General features: G+C 36.7%; 1 protein-coding gene across 1 annotated transcript; it reads left to right on the plus strand.

Annotated features, from left to right (window-relative positions):
• Positions 1-2,718: 2,718 nt before the first annotated feature.
• Positions 2,719-8,942, plus strand: LOC127429021 (39S ribosomal protein L22, mitochondrial-like). The gene is made up of 7 exons (XM_051677753.1): positions 2,719-2,774; positions 2,872-2,914; positions 3,114-3,249; positions 3,358-3,423; positions 4,569-4,646; positions 4,773-4,842; positions 8,671-8,942. The coding sequence occupies exons 1-7, from the start codon at positions 2,738-2,740 to the stop codon at positions 8,877-8,879; spliced, it is 639 nt and encodes a 212-aa protein (XP_051533713.1). The 5' UTR covers positions 2,719-2,737; the 3' UTR covers positions 8,880-8,942.
• Positions 8,943-16,510: the final 7,568 nt, after the last annotated feature.

Consider the following 16,510-nt stretch of genomic DNA (forward strand, 5'->3'; position numbering starts at 1 on the left):
ATATTTTTGCACCGTATATATATTTTTTAAAGAAACCTTAATTGTTTCATTACATTTGTAATATTTTTCTGACAGATATAAAAATTTTGTGAAACGTTTTAATGCAAAAATGCTAAAAAAAATAAAATAAAAAAAATAACATTTATCATTTGTTTGTGGTGGGCAAGTGAAAATGTTGGCAGGGCAAATTAACATCTGAAAGAATAATAATAATAATAATAATAATAAAAATAAATAAATAAAATAATATATATATATATATATATATATATATATATATATATATATATATATATATATATATATATATATCCTTATTGTTGATCCCTGAAGTTATTTGCATACCACTGAAGATGATATAAATGTATGTGACCTCCAGTACAGCCCAAAAAGACCTCAGTACCAATCACAACACCTTGAAGCATGGCTAGTAATAAAGTTGCCTTACTTGGTGCACATTGTGCTCTGTCAACAGAACATTCTGCTCAGTATCCCATATTTTGACTGTTTTATTATCTGAAGTGCTGGCACAAATGTGTTCTTGTCCATCATGGGAACAAAATGCAAAACCAGAAACTCTTTCAGTGTCCAGTGAGTTCACCTGCAGAAAGAAGGACTGATCAGGCAATGTGATGCATTTGACAAACAAACTGAATTAAACCAATCTGATCACTTACCTATTACTGCTGGAGCTGTTTCAGTTTGAGTAGATAGATAGCATTTTTTTGCTCCAAAACTCAGAACTCCGTTGTTATTTATGTCACTACAGCGCGAGCAGTACCAGTTTGGAGAGGCTGGCAAAAATCTTTGGTGCATTGTAATGAATAAGAAGATCAATTTGATCTCAGTTTATTCAGTTCTCACATGCACTCATGCTGCCAAAAACACACCAGCTGCCGTGCGGCGACAACGTGTGTCGTAAAAAAAAAAATTATATATATATATATATATATATATATATATATATATATATATATATATATATATATATATATATATATATATATATACGGAAGGGTCGAGGGGGACCAAGTTACCATGGAAACAATAAAACGTTTGTTTGAGACCAACATATAAATATTTTATTATTATTTGTATTATTATTATTATTATTATTATTATTATTATTATTATTATTATTACTGCTAACATAGAACAATACAATCAGCAAAAAATAAAAATAAAAAAATTTAAAAAAAAACTGCCACAGTACGTATTGTTAAACAAGTTAATTAAAGAAATAACAGATATTAGGTGAGTAGCAACGAAACATAAATCAAAGTAAAGAAAGAAAAAAATATATTGCATTAAAAAATAGGAACCTTGCTATTACATAAGCTAGGGTAAAGAGTTGTGAAACAGAGCAACATATTTAACAAATATAAGAAGGAATATATATTAGTGGAACTCATTTGTAATTAGAATATTTTAGTTGGTATCTACAATAATTCTACTAATAGTAAAGAATAAAACGTGCAATTTTAAAGCCATTCTTTGCCTTTTGATGACTTTTGCCGTAACATCGTGGCATGTTCAACAAGCACAATAAAACCAATTTTAGAAGCTTTGGATGGATAGGAAATATAAAAGCAGAAAACAAAGGTTTGTGTAACATACAATACAGTTTGACAGTTCCATCTTCAGTTATTCCTACATGGTTATTTGTGATGCCATCAATATATTTAAATATACAGCAAAAACTGAGGGATAAATCCAAACAGGTACTTGCTGGAAGGGTAGCACAAAATTACACTGAACAGCACTTTGTAGATAAGCTGATATTATTTACAGATGGCTCAAAAGACCCAGAGAATGGATGTACAGGAGCAGCAGTTTTCATCCCATTGTACGAGGTAGCAATTAAGGAAAGAACTGCAGATCATCTATCAGTATATGCAGTTGAGCTTGTAGCTATTTTAATAGCTTTGCATTGGTAAGAAGAAAACAACATTAATAATGCTCTAATTACATCTGATAGTTGGGCAGCACTCACAAGCATTAGATCCGTGAAATCATGCAGACAATATCTTCTATTTGAAATTCAGCATTTAATATACAAACTACACAATAAGGGTCAGACGGTTTGCTTTGCTTGGTTTCCTGCTCATGTAGGAGCAGAAGGAAATGAGGTTGTTGACAAACAGTAAACATGAAAGTTCGGCTGAGGAAAGCTGAGGGCAAAACAATTATAAAGAGTCAAGTGGGGAAAATATGGCAAAAGTACTGGGACATAAACGATACAGGCAGACATGTCTATAATATCCAGAATCATGTTGGTTTAGGAAGGAGGCTGGGCAGGAACCAAAAGGAAGAGGCAGTATTACCCGTCTCAAGATAGGACATACTGGACTTAATCAGACACTTCATAAAATAGGTAAACACCCAACTGGTAGATGTGCACACTGTGGTCTCCCTGAATCTGTTCAGCATGTGCTGCTGGAATGTAGGGGATATGAGGAGGAAAGGAAAGAACTAATATCAGTATTAAAGAAAGCTAAGCTAAATGTCATTATAAGAAACCTCCTGGGAGAGGCATCATGGGGAATATACAGTCACCTAAATGAGTATCTAAAGGAAACAGAGCTAATAGAAAGAATTTAGGCCTTTTTTTCTTCTTCTTCTCTTTCTTTTCCTGACAAGCTACTGTTCCACACTTCAGTCCGGTAGGTGGCGGTAATGCACCTGCAAGCTGGTTTGCCAACCGCCAATCAAACCAAAAGAAGAAGAAGAAGACGACATGTTCAAGATGGCGGCGTCTATGGTGACATGGGCTGGTAAGTCAAACCTAATATAACTTCTTTATATTTATCGTTATAGATGCAGTTTTGTTTCTTTTGTGTTTACTCTGAATTAAATGAACTTTATCGACAGGTTTGACCGCCATCGGTCGTGTTTGTGGACAAATTCAGTCTAGGTAAGAAAATTGCACGTAAATGTTGTGTTTAGTAAAGGACACAGAATGCATTCAGTATACCAGTCTAGCCAGTCTGTGTGGCTGTGTTTCAGCATCTAGTGAGCTGCCTACATAAACAGCATTTTTAGGGTATTATAGGTGCGTAGCCAGTGAGTTGCATACCGAGAGGCAATCTTTCAATCTCTTATGTTCTTTTCAGGTTGCTTGCTGCTTCATCTACGCTATCTCAAGTGTCATGTCTTCACACAAGTGCAGAGTTAAACAGCAAACATTGGGAGAGGAAAAATCTGATTGTATATCCACCACAACAGAAAGATGAGCCACGCAGACCTGCAGTTAGTGAACCATAAAATTCACTTTTACACAAAGAATGTGAATGAAGTGGCTGATTTGCAAGGGATTTAAGTATACTGGGTTTGACTTTGTATTTGTGTTTCTAATAGGAGATCCATCACTGTAGGCGTCAGATTAAATACAGCAAAGACAAGATGTGGTACTTGGCTAAGCTGGTAAGAGATATATCTGCCTACAAGGACTGTTTCTTATTGGTGGTAGTACTTTATTATCTTGCCATATCAACACCTTATGACTAAAGGCCCAGATATACTTCATGCGAAATCAACGAACGAACGGGTATGATGTCATTTAGAACAAAATCTGTCCAAAAAGGTGTATTTGCATTTGTTTCGTTGGTTCGGAACAGTTTTATGAAAACTTCTAACCAGCTGCTAAACACCTCCTTGCTGCCATTGGTCCATATCATCGGTAGGTGTGACCTGCAGCTCCACCTACTACTTTAAGTTTTTCCGTCAGTTATAGTATTCATTATGAACACATCATGACACAAGACCATGTCATGCAATTTTTTGTTTGTTTGTCTAATTAGTCTACAAAAGGAATCAAATCTACTCAAATAATCTCAAATGCCCATTCACTCATGTGCCATCTGCAGTGAAAGCCATTCACACGTCTGCCCAAAGTAAGATACGCCTCTCTTATCATCATTTTTTGTCTGTATTTTGCACAGTAACACTATACACCCATCTTTGCAGTTGTATCAGTGTTATCATAAATTACAATAACAGTGTAATTGGCACATATTATATGTATAGCGTGTTTGCGCATTAGCGGCATGAATTCATAATGTAAACGAGACAAATACAGTATATGACTTTAAATCATCACTGAATGGTCAAAAGCTTCTTTTACTGATCTCGTGTGAATTTTACTCTTAGAATGAGGCATAAAGTAATTGATAACACATTTTAATGTCACATTAGTTTAGGTTTTACATGTAGCGTCCTCATATTTATATGCTCCTCTAAACGCCTCCCACAGTGGTGTGACGGATGTCTGATTGTTCACAAACAGTATACCGTTGCTCAGCTGCTTAGAACTTCTTTTTACCCCCGAACGAAGAACGCAGAAGAAATTCTCCGGAAGTATATCAGGGCCTTAATTTACCTTGTAGGCTCTAGATGGGACGTGGTGTACCACATATATTTTACAATGTTTACAGTGATACATTTAAAAATGTAGTGGCCCTAGTGGGTCACCATATACATTTTATTGCATTATTTCATTATGGATGAGTGCATTAAGTTCAGTGCCTATTAAAGACCAATTTAAACATGATTTGCATTTTACACAACAGATCAGAGGTATGACTGTTGACCAGGCACTCGCTCAGCTTGAGTTCAATGACAAGAAGGGTGCTAAAATAATGAAAGAGGTAAGAATACAAACAGTGGTTTGACTGTGGAAAAGGTAGAATGATTAAATAGTATTAACACAGTGATATTTGTTTGCTTGTTTGAGAATCATATTATTTTGTTGCAAGTAACTCTCTGTGTTCAAGGTTATTTTGGAAGCCCAGGAAATGGCAGTGAAGAATCACAATGTGGAATACAAATCCAATTTATATATTGGTAAGTTTTTAGATACAGCATGAACAAAAACATATCTGGCTGTTAACAAAAGTGTGTAAAATGATAAAGTCAAAAGATTTAGATTCATATTCTCAAATCATAAGTAAAAAAGTAAAATGTTCAATTCTCAGTGTTCAGATGTCAAATTCTTAGTTCTATGTTAACTTAGTGTTGCACAGTAGCCTGTACCAGTGCCATAGTACTTGCACAGACTCACGCTTTATAATACAAGTGGTACAGCTGAGTTGTTCATTAAATACAGTTGTATTTACGTTCCTAATATTTATGCAGCGAGACGTTTATGAGAACAAGCCAAGGCGTAGTCAAGACACAACCAAAAAAACCTCCACACAAAGGGCCGTTCACTCGAAATGCATCCGTCTTTTTCTCTGTAAGCATGCACTAGACAGACGTCTTTGACCGTTGCGCTGTCTCTCGCTTTTTTTTCATCACCTCATGCAGGAGCAATGCATTTTTTAGATGCTGTGTCAATTTAAAAGGAAATTCAGCCTATAAAACGTGTCTCGAGACACCTGCGTTCTGTTTTATATGGTGCATTGCGTCTGATTTAGCCCAAGAATGCGATCAGACTCAATGGCCCATACGTTTTATCTTAAATTCGACGAATATTAGAATTAAAAAAAATTTATTTGGCAGCCTTAAGCCCAAAGTATACTCCGTTTTTGACACGAATGCTTAGCATCTGCGTACAGTCAAAAACAAGCCTGTCAAAGTATACTTCATTTGACTGTGCGTGCATACACAGGCCGTTGGCGCATGCGCTACAACTGCTATGAGATACTAGACTATTTCTCCACAGGAGTTAAGACATAAAGATGCCTTTATATTCCTTCAGACTTGAGTTATACAAATGCAGGTATCTACGGACGTTTTCACATACGCATTATTGACGTGCACATCCACCGTTGTCTTTACTTTTCTCTCTTGTTGTTTAGTGGTGATTAAATCTTGTAGCGCTTCTTCGTGACAGCAATGGTTCAATTGTGATTGTTGCCACCTTGTGGACCCATTAATTAGTGCAAATAATTCCAGGCGCATATTGCATGTTCAAAGATGCACTAAGCACATTCAGTGCTCGAGCACTCTGTTAATGTTGAAATTTGCATCACTTTTCCTGAATGTCCGCTTCTTACTGAAGTATACTTTGGGCTTTAGTTTGCAGAAGATCCTTAAAGTGCTTAAATTTAGCTTTTAGAAATTTAAGTACTGAAATACTTGGAAAATCACCTTGTTATGTGCTTAAAAGTGCTTGGAATTAAAACAGAAAATTTCTTCCATGTAATGTGTGTCCATCAAATGTGAGATCCACGCACTACACTGTAATTGAATAATTTGTCTTTTAATATCCTTTCTGCTCTTTAGAGTCAGTTGTTGATCAAAAAGTAAAAAGAAATATTCATTTTAATCACACATTGCACATATGCAGTAAAGAAACCAAGAGACTCCTCTCTCGTTAGTGTGCGCTGAACCAGCTGTGGTGCTCGTTGAACTGCCGAGATTCTTAAAGAGACTGTTTTAGCTCTTGTTAAAATGAATATAAACTCAATGTAAATAACTGTAAATTGTAAACATTATTTTAAACGGCTCATATCATTATTATATATGCAATTTCATGACATATTATTCATTAGAATGAAGATTTTTTTCTCTTTGAGAATTTATATTTTATATTAGAGAATTTTATTCTGATGAGAAATTACAATGTGCATTTTTCTATAAAATAAAAAAATGTGGTCATACTTTGTCATTTAAATGTTGGTGCATCAAACCTAATCGGAAGATAAACATATCGTTTAGGGTTGGGTAGAAATATAGATTTTTCTATGCATCGCGATCTTCGTTTGAACGATCTCGATATTGATTCTTAAATCCTAAGATCAGTTTTTTACTCTATGCACAATGTCTCTTTTAATATCCTTTTTGTTCTCTACTGTCAGTTGTTGATCAAAAACAACAAAATAATAAACATTTAATTCTAATCGTGCGTAGGACAGATGAGATAAGGCCTTTCGAGTCTCTTTTGTTAATATCAAATTCAAGTCTCTGATGCTGGCATTCAGAACAGTCACTGGATCTGTTCCAGCATACCTAAAATCATTTCTGCAGAGCTACGTTCCCACCAGAAGCCTGCGGTAGGCTAAGAAACGGCGCCTTGTTGTACCAACACAAAGAGGCAACAAAACACTTTCCCGTACTTTCGGTTTCATCGTACCCCGTTGGTGGAATGACATTCCCAACTCCATCCGTGAAGCTGGCTCACTTTCTGTCTTCAAAAAACGGCTAAAGACATTTCTTTTCCATGAGCACTTGACCAGTCACTAATTAAAAAAAAAAATAAAAAAATTCTTGTTGCACTTTAATCTGTCTTGAATACTAATTAGGGGTGTAACGGTACATGTATTCGTCCCGAACCGTCACGGTTCGGTGCATGCAGTCAGACAAAGAATACATCTGAGTCAGTCACAGGCGATCCACTCCAATCCAGCAGGGGGCACGTGCGGTAATGCAACACTGTTTGCTAACCGCCACAACAGGAAAAAGAGAAGAGACCATCTCTGCACCAACCCAAAACAAGAATGGCTTCTAATGCACAAGTTTTCTTTTTCATTATTCTGTTTATTTTGTACTTTTATAACACAAGAGATGCTTTTCTGTTTTGTAGCTGATTGTGACCAAAAACCTTTTGTTTTTTATCAGCCCTACAAAAAAATATGGCCTATGCAAGAGTGCATTCTGTTTACTGCTTAGTGCTTAATACCCTAAAGGAGGCTGTACTGTACCAACTACCTCAGGGGGGACTAAATGCCACTAGGTGGAACAAACTGTAATTTGCACTACTGTCTGTTCAAAATAAATGAAAAGAAACCTAGCATTTGGGATTTGTTGCTTTTTCCTGTTGTAACGAACTCGTATCGAACCGTGACCCCAAAACCGAGGTACGTACCGAACCGCGACTTCTGTGTACCATTACACCCCCACTACTAATCTGATGCTAGTGAAACTTTGTAATACAGTACTTTTTGTACCATTGTCTCCTTAAGATGATTCGCTTACGATGTATTCCTCTTTTGTAAGTCGCTTTGGATAAAAGCGTCTGCCAAATGAGTAAATGTAATATGCGCTCATTTACAGACGCTGTTTACAGAAATACCATCTTTCTTAATGAGACAGTGCCGGTATTTAACGTGTTCAACAAATCAATGCAAATACTTTTAAATAGTAAAAATTATGTTATTAAAAAATAAACATGAATCAAAAATTATGTGTGAAATATATTATTATATTTATTGAACAACATACATGGATTTGTTCATTTTTAAAAGCTAAAATGTGACCAAAATGATGAAAAACTAATTAACTTATCATTAGTAAAATAAATATTTTCTTATTGTACCTAGTTAGAAGGTTCCCTGTGTAATAACAGCATTAGCTGGGAGAGAATTTCTTTCATGTGTAAGCAAAAGGGACATTATAACTGAAATATACCCAAATGAAATTGGAATCAAATCGAGAGCTTGTGTATCGAAATCAAATCAGGAAATCTGTATCTGTACCCAGCCCTAATACCGTCCCACCCCTACACAATTGTGTGTGCTTGTACTAGTAGAAAAACAGGGTGTTTAAATCTAAAGGCATTCGCATGCCGGACGAGAAGCGCCACGCCGTGTTGCGGCTAGGACATGGCTCAGGTATCAAAGGTATTAAGTGGACCTCAGGGTAAAAATGTGCAATATTGTTCACTGCTTTAAAGTCAACCTTTTAGTCTTTAATAATTTCATTATATTTTCATGCACCTGACCCCAACAGCGGAATCGTTCTCAGCCAAGGGAAAGTATCTGAAGCGCATTCGTTATCATGGACGTGGCATGTTCGGCATCATGGACAAAGTGCACTGCCACTACTTCGTAAAGCTTGTTGAGGGGGTGCCACCCAATGTGGAACAGAAGACGGGCTTCGACCAGGCCAAGGAGTACGTGGAACAACTGAGGAACCGAACAGTTATTCACTCACTATAGTTTAACATTACACTTGACGTACTGTTATTGTGTCCATGTAAATAATAATAAAGTATACCAAAACGAAGCTCATGATTAATTGTGTTGTTCACTGTATAACATATTAGACATAAATTAAAATATTCAGAACTAATGTGCACATTTGATGTACACTTGGACGCTCGAATTTTAAGCGCTATTTCTGTCAGACGTTTCTCAGAATTTGGCTGATGAGTCAACCCAGTTTTCCACTTTACCATCTGATAGTGTAAACTATTCATATTTTTTATTAAGTCCCTTTTAGTAAGAACCTCAGCAGACCTGTTGCTCTTTGAATTTGGGACTCTATCGTGCATTTCCTTTAGGGCACATGACAAAATGTTGCATAACCATTAGCATGGCAACATTGATTTCTAGAAGTAAGCTGGTGAGTCTCACAAAAACATTCCTGGTCACATTTCACCCCAAAATCAAAAGAAAAAAAATAGGTTAACACTTTACAATAAAATTTTATATGTTGACTGTAGTTAACTACATTATTTAACATTAACCAATTATTCTTGTTTAATGTTAATGTCAACATATACATTTAAGATTAAATGTTGTATACTTTATTAACATTAGTTAATGCATTATGAACTAACAATGAACAATTGCATTTTATAAGTTAACATTAACCAAGTGTGATGAGGAGGAGGTCTGGGGTAAAGTGGGCAAGGAGGAGGCAGGAACAGGCTGATTATCCTAATTCAGGGCCGGTCGTGTGTCCTCACGGCCCCGAATTGGGCTAATCAGCCGGGAGGGGGATAAAGACGAGCCGGAGGTGCCAGTTTGAGAGAGAGAGAGCAACATGTGGCCACTGTGTGTGTGTGTGTGTCTATGTGTTAGTGTTTAAGTTGATTTATGATATTAAAGTTATGTTTACTGTTCAGCCGGTTCCCACCGCCTCCTTGCCCACTTTACCCCGTTACACCAAGATTAATAAATGCTGTAAAAATATATTGTTCATTGTTGCTCATGATACCTAATGCATTTACTTCTTAGCAAATAGAACCTTATTGTAAACTGTTACCAAAAATAGTATATTTTGTATAATTAAACCTATTTTCATTACTTGAATATTTTTTTATCATGTTTATCCTCCAAATTGTCATTACCGTATTATGTCCGGACATTTTACTTTTGAGGTTTATTACATGTCTCATTATTCTCAGTGATTATTCTCATTAGATTCTCATTATTGTAATACAGTCATTTTTGACTGAATTACAGTAAAAAAAATACTCCATACCCAGCGCTGGGTAGTAACGGATTACATGTAATCTGGATTATGTAATCAGATTTCAAAAATTGGGTAATTGTAATTGGATTACATCACATTTTATAATGTACGTAATCAGATCATACTTACATTTTTATTACATGATTACATTCTTGATTACATCACCAATCAGCCAAAGGTAATAACTAGTGTGTAATTAAAAATGTGTGCATGTACCTAAAATGAAACTGATACACTGCATTGAAAGTGCTGAATACAATCAAATACACACAGGGCATCTGGTGTCTGTTTTAAAAATTAGTTTCTAAATTAATGGACAAATAAATGCCAAACTGTTTGTATTTGACCCTGCATCAAAAATAATGTAAACTCAGCAAAAAAAAGAAACGTCCCTTTTTCAGGACACTGTATTTTAAAGATAATTTTTTAAAAATCCAAATAACTTTACAGATCCTTATTGTAAAGGGTTTAAACAATGTTTTCCATGCTTGTTCAGTGAACCATAAACAATTAATGAACATGCACCTGTGGAACGGTCGTTAAGACACTAACAGCTTACAGATGGTAGGTAATTAAAGTCACAGTTATAAAAACTTACGACACTAAGTGCCTTAGGCATGCTGCATGGAGGCATGAGGACTGCAGATGTGGCCAGGGCAATAAATTGCAATGTCCGTACTGTGAGACACATAAGACAGGGAGACAGGAAGGACAGCTGATCATCCTCGAAGTGGCAGAGCACATGTAACAACACCTGCAAAGGATCGGTACATCCGATTATCACACCTACGGGACAAGTACAGGATGGCAACAACAACTGCCCGAGTTACACCAGGAATGCACAATCCCTCCATCAGTACTCGGACTGTCCTCAATAGGGACAGAGAGGCTGGACTGAGGGCTTGTAGGCCTGTTGTAAGGCAGGTCCTTACCAGACATCACCGGCAACAACGTCGCCTATGGGCACAAACCCACCTTCGCTGGACCAGACAGGACTGGCAAAAAGTGCTCTTCACTGATGAGTCGCGGTTTGTCTTACCAGGGGTGATGGTCGGACTCGTGTTTATCGTCGAAGGAATGAGCGTTACACCGAGGCCTGTACTCTGGAGCGGGAGTGATTTGGAGGTGAAGGGTCCGTCATGGTCTGGGGTGGTGTGTCACAGCATCATCAGACTGAGCTTGTTGTCATTGCAGGCAATCTCAACGCTGTGCGTTACAGGGAAGACATCCTCCTCCCTCATGTGGTACCCTTCCTGCAGGCTCATCTTGACATGACCCTTCAGCATGACAGTGCCACCAGCCATACTGCTTGTTCTGTGCATGATTTCCTGCAAGACAGGAATGTCAATGTTCTGTCATGGCCAGCGAAGGGCCTGGATCTCAATCCCATTGAGCACGTCTGGGACCTGTTGGATCGGAGGGTGAGGGCTAGGGCCATTCCCCCCAGAAATGTCCAGGAACTTGCAAGTGGCTTGGTGGAAGATTGGGGTAACATCTCACAGCAAGAACTGGCAAATCTGGTACAGTCCATGAGGAGGAGATGCACTGCAGTACTTAATGCAGCTGGTGGCCACACCAGATACTGACTGTTACTTTTGATTTTGACCCCCCCTTTGTTCAGGGACACATTATTCCATTTCTGTTAGTCACATGTCTGTGAAACTTGTTCAGTTTATGTCTTAGTTGTTGACACTTTTTATGTTCATACAAATATTTACACATGTTAAGTTTGCTGAAAATAAAAGAAGTTGAAAATGAGAGGACGTTTCTTTTTCTGCTGAGTTTATTTCAACGAAGCTCCCGTCTACCTGTCCACATTTCTAGACACACTTCTGTAAAAATACATGTTGCAAACAAACATTTCAAAGGTGTCGGTCACAGGCAACTTTGTTCTTTTGCACCATGCATATGCACTTCAGTCCATCCTTCATGATGGCAGAAAAAGAGTTTGTCTTAGTTTAAGGCCACACCTTCTCATGAATACTTATGAGGTACAAATCATATATTTCTACATCAAATCTAGAGACATTCTCTCAATATTGATTTGAAAGCTGGATAATAAAAAGTCCATCCCCTATTCCTAATATCTTAAATAACAAAATTTATTTAAAAATTAAAAATACAAGCATGTTTTCATCATCTTTAATCTTGAGTAACATACATTTTTATGAACCTTTAATCAGCTTTTTTTTTTTTTTTTTAACTCAGCAACTGACAAACAGCAAATTCCCATTTGATTTTATGTTTACTAATATTTAATAAAAGGAGTGATAATTGGTACTTAATACTTTTAAAATTAATGGGTAATATTTTACAATAAGGTTCCATTCGTTAACATTAGTTAATGCATTAATATTTGTTCATGTTAGTTCATAGTGTGTTAACTAATGTTGACAAACACAACTTTTGATTTTAAAAGTGTATTAGTATATGTTGAAATTAACATTAACTAAGATTCATAAATGCTTAAGTATTGTTCATTTTTAGTTCATGTTAACTAATGTTGTTAACTAATATTAACAAATGGAACCTTATTGTAAAGTGTTACCAGTTATTAATTAGATTTTCAAAATATTAAATGGGTAATCCTTAAGTAATCCAAAAGTAATCTGATTAGATTACCTAATAGTGTAATTTTAAAGATTACATAATGGATTACAGTTTAAATTGTGTCATTTGTAATCAGTATCCAATTACATTTTAGAAGTAATCTACACAGCACTGACTATACTGCAATGTTTTTATTTAAATCAGCATAAAATACGGCCTGCATGTTTCCCTCTGTCTTTATTATATTTATTAGTCAGAACAAGTCCAGGTAGCTTCTCTGAACACCAGGATCCTATTGTTTTTACATATTTATCAGGTAGGCCTATGAATTGGCTTTTTGAATTCCACTGTGGTTTTACAAAATGTCTCAAATGCACAGGGAAGAACGTAATGAACATTTTATTTATAGAAAACGTTTTAATTCAACCAAAATGCTAGAAGCCAAATCACCCAAAACACTTCCAGCTCTGGTTGGTCTATTAGAGTCCTCTGTCCTATTTTGCAGTTTCATTACCCCACTTAAATTAGGATGGTGAAATTGAAGCAACTCCATTTAATGGCTTGTAATTTGAGGCAATGGTGTTGCCTCGAGTGTTTTCAACCATTCATCAGCCAAGACCTGGTAGCATCCGCTTGGGTTTGAATCTGATTGTAAAAGAGTCATACACCCTTTCCAAAACCATTAAGGTCTTTATTTTGACATCCCACCAGGTTATTCTATACTGCAATACTGTTAAAACTATATATAGTAGATATCAGAAAAGTTATATGAATTTGCTTACAATTTGCCAAACATTTAACTTAAAGGGATAGTTCACCCAAAAATGAAAATTCCATCATTGTTTACTCTACCTCATGTTGTTCCAAACCCCTATGACTGTCTTTCTTCTGTGATACACGAAAGGAAATGTTAAGGAGAATGTTAGCTTCAGATCAGCGTCAACATTCTTCAAAATTTGCCCTCTTGGGTTTCATTGAAGAAGTGAGTAAATCACAACAGAAAATAGCTGTTTTCACTTTGTGGAAAAAATGTGAAACCAAAAAACTTTTCTCAATATATTCTCATGCTGTTTACAGACTGTACACAATTTACAAAGGCTGTCTAAATGTTGTTCAATTTCCACCACTGGAACTTTGGGATTTGATGCTGTAGGCAAAACCTGCCCTTTTACACTGATCTGGTATCAGCCTTCTTGACCTCAATCCATGAAAACCCCAGCCATCACTAGAGCAACCCAAACCTGGATCAATGTAACAGCAAGATTTGAACAGTTGCGAAGCTCTCAGCAGCGTCTCTAATTTCCCCGTAGTTTCATGTGACTTTTGTAAGACAGTATTGCTCCTGAGGCCTGCAGTGTGCTCTCAAATATAATGCCATCACCTGGCCCCAATTTCAGCGGACAAGTGCCCTCAATTTCAGGTTAGAGCCCTGGTCTACCCCCTCACTCCCACTGCTCAGCACAGGAGTGCTACAAGGAGCAAAATATCTCTTATCTCAACATTTCTCAGAGTATTTGAAACCAAGCCAAAAGTACACATTGCCACTTTGTAGCCTGTATTTAACCTGAATGTGCAACTTTCATTTGTGTTGTTTCAAATAATAATTTAACTGTTTGGAATAGTTCACCACCAACTCCTCTCATCTTTTACTCACCCTATTGCCACTCTGAACTCTTATGTCTTTATTCCGTTGAACACAAAAGTGCATGTTTAAAAAGTCTTCACTTTTGCTATAGCGGACTACTTGGAAAGCGATACATTTTAACGTTCTCTTTTCATAACTAACTACATTTACAAGCTTGTTCCACTGGGATTAAATTATGACAGACTGATCTCACAGTAAAATCAGAAACAGAACGTTGACTTTTCTTTAGTTAAAATCGGTCTGTGCTTACTGAAATTCGAAACACTGCCCCCAGTGGCCAAAGCGGTAAGTGTTGGTAGGCATATGGGAATGTGTGAGCTCTATTTTCCAGGCAAAATGTCCACAGAGGGGTGCCAAAAGCTAGTTGTGAAGCGAGTTCTTTTCAGATGTAGAGTCTGTAACACAGTGAAGAGGAATGCATATTTTATAAACTGTACCCCCTAACCCAAACCTAAACCTAACCATCAGTAGAATAAAAAGTTAATATTAGAAGTAAAAATACAACCTCCGAATTATGCTCATCACTGATTATGTGAATGAGATAACGTCCTGCTGTGGTGAACAATCGGACCAGATTACATTCCAGGAGCCTGTTTATGGAAGAGCCCCTCTCTAACTGTCAAGGCAAAGAAGAGTGGATCCATTTTGAATGGATCGAGGCAGGACCAACACAAACAAATGCCAAGAACAGCCATCAGATAAGCTGTTCGGACAACTACCAGATACTTCAGAATGTAAGGCTCCAGACCTTTCAACACATTGGAACAGACTTCTCAATGGTCCATGAGTGGTTTCTTAGCAACCTCTCAAACCCCCCATCCCATGGTTTTCCCCATACCAGAGTTGAGATAAAGACCATAAATATTTTTCAAGACCTCTAAAAGCAGCATTAACTTACCATGTGGCAAAAGTTGAAACAAAGAAGCCACAAAGACAAATCTTTACACACAAACTTTTACTCCTAACATGGACACCAACTGCAACATATCCACTCCATGTTTGTTCACAGAACTGTTTATGTAAATTACAGTTGTTCAATTAGCACAATAGTTGACACAAACTGAACTATAGTGGAATAAATTAATGCATATGTAATAAGTAATCTTTCAATATCATGTTTGGTCTCTATATCTTCAGAAAAATGCCAAGAGTATTTTTGAAGAGGTTTGGAAAAGGAACAATGCATAGATGAAATTTTAAAGACATTGTTTTAACTATGTACTTTAAAATATGCAAATGTTCCACGCAGAGAAGGGAGGGTGAGCCACACTGTGTGGGCCCCCTCCAATGTCAGCAGCTAATCATAACCCTGAAACAAAAAGTGCCAAACTGATATCTCCTCCTCATCAGGAAGGTATTAAGTATCTTTACAATCTAAAACACCATTGTCCTGAGTCCCTGTCCAGAGGGTAATCAACAGGATACACTTCTAAAACACCTTTGTTTTGGTCTCACTCTATGGGAGAGATAGAGGCAATAAAAGAATAATGATCAATGTTCTGAGTTCCCAGCTGTTCGAGTTTGGGAGCAATTACAGAATAATAATCAACATCCTGAGTACCCGTCTAGAGGGCTGTTAACAGAATACAAACCATCCAACATGCTAAGTCTCACTCCATGAGAGAGAGGATAACAGATCATCCAACGTTCTAATCTCCATCCGAGAGACAGAAGAAGACTGATCAAGTACCAAGTCACACTACAAGAGACTATTGCAATGGCAAGTTCGGAATCCTTATACCAGGTATATAACTTTAGCGACAAAGTTTAGCTCTGGCGAGCAAAACTTCTCCTCAAGTTTTGTGCATCTGCGTGTTCCAGATAATGAATCTTGCACCGATATATGGGCTGTATATCTACGTGTTCCAGATTGCAAGAACCGTATCTGTGCTTCCAGGAGATCAGCATCAGTTTATGATTTTCTAATGTTCTTTAGATTGCATAACCTGTGTATCAGACTTCTTGCAAATAATCTTTGAGTTATTTGTTTAAATGGAAATAAGGGTTTCACCTTATTAATTAACAGAAACAGCAATTTATCTTTCAATAAATTATAGTCATACTTTACCATTGCTACATCCAATTCAACCACTTACACCTTTCCATCCTATGCACTTTATTTACCTATTCATTTATTTGATCTTTTAGCATATTAGTACCATTTTGTAGTTTTTG

Source organism: Myxocyprinus asiaticus, chromosome 38, assembly GCF_019703515.2.
Source record: "Myxocyprinus asiaticus isolate MX2 ecotype Aquarium Trade chromosome 38, UBuf_Myxa_2, whole genome shotgun sequence".
NCBI lineage: Eukaryota > Metazoa > Chordata > Actinopteri > Cypriniformes > Catostomidae > Myxocyprinus > Myxocyprinus asiaticus.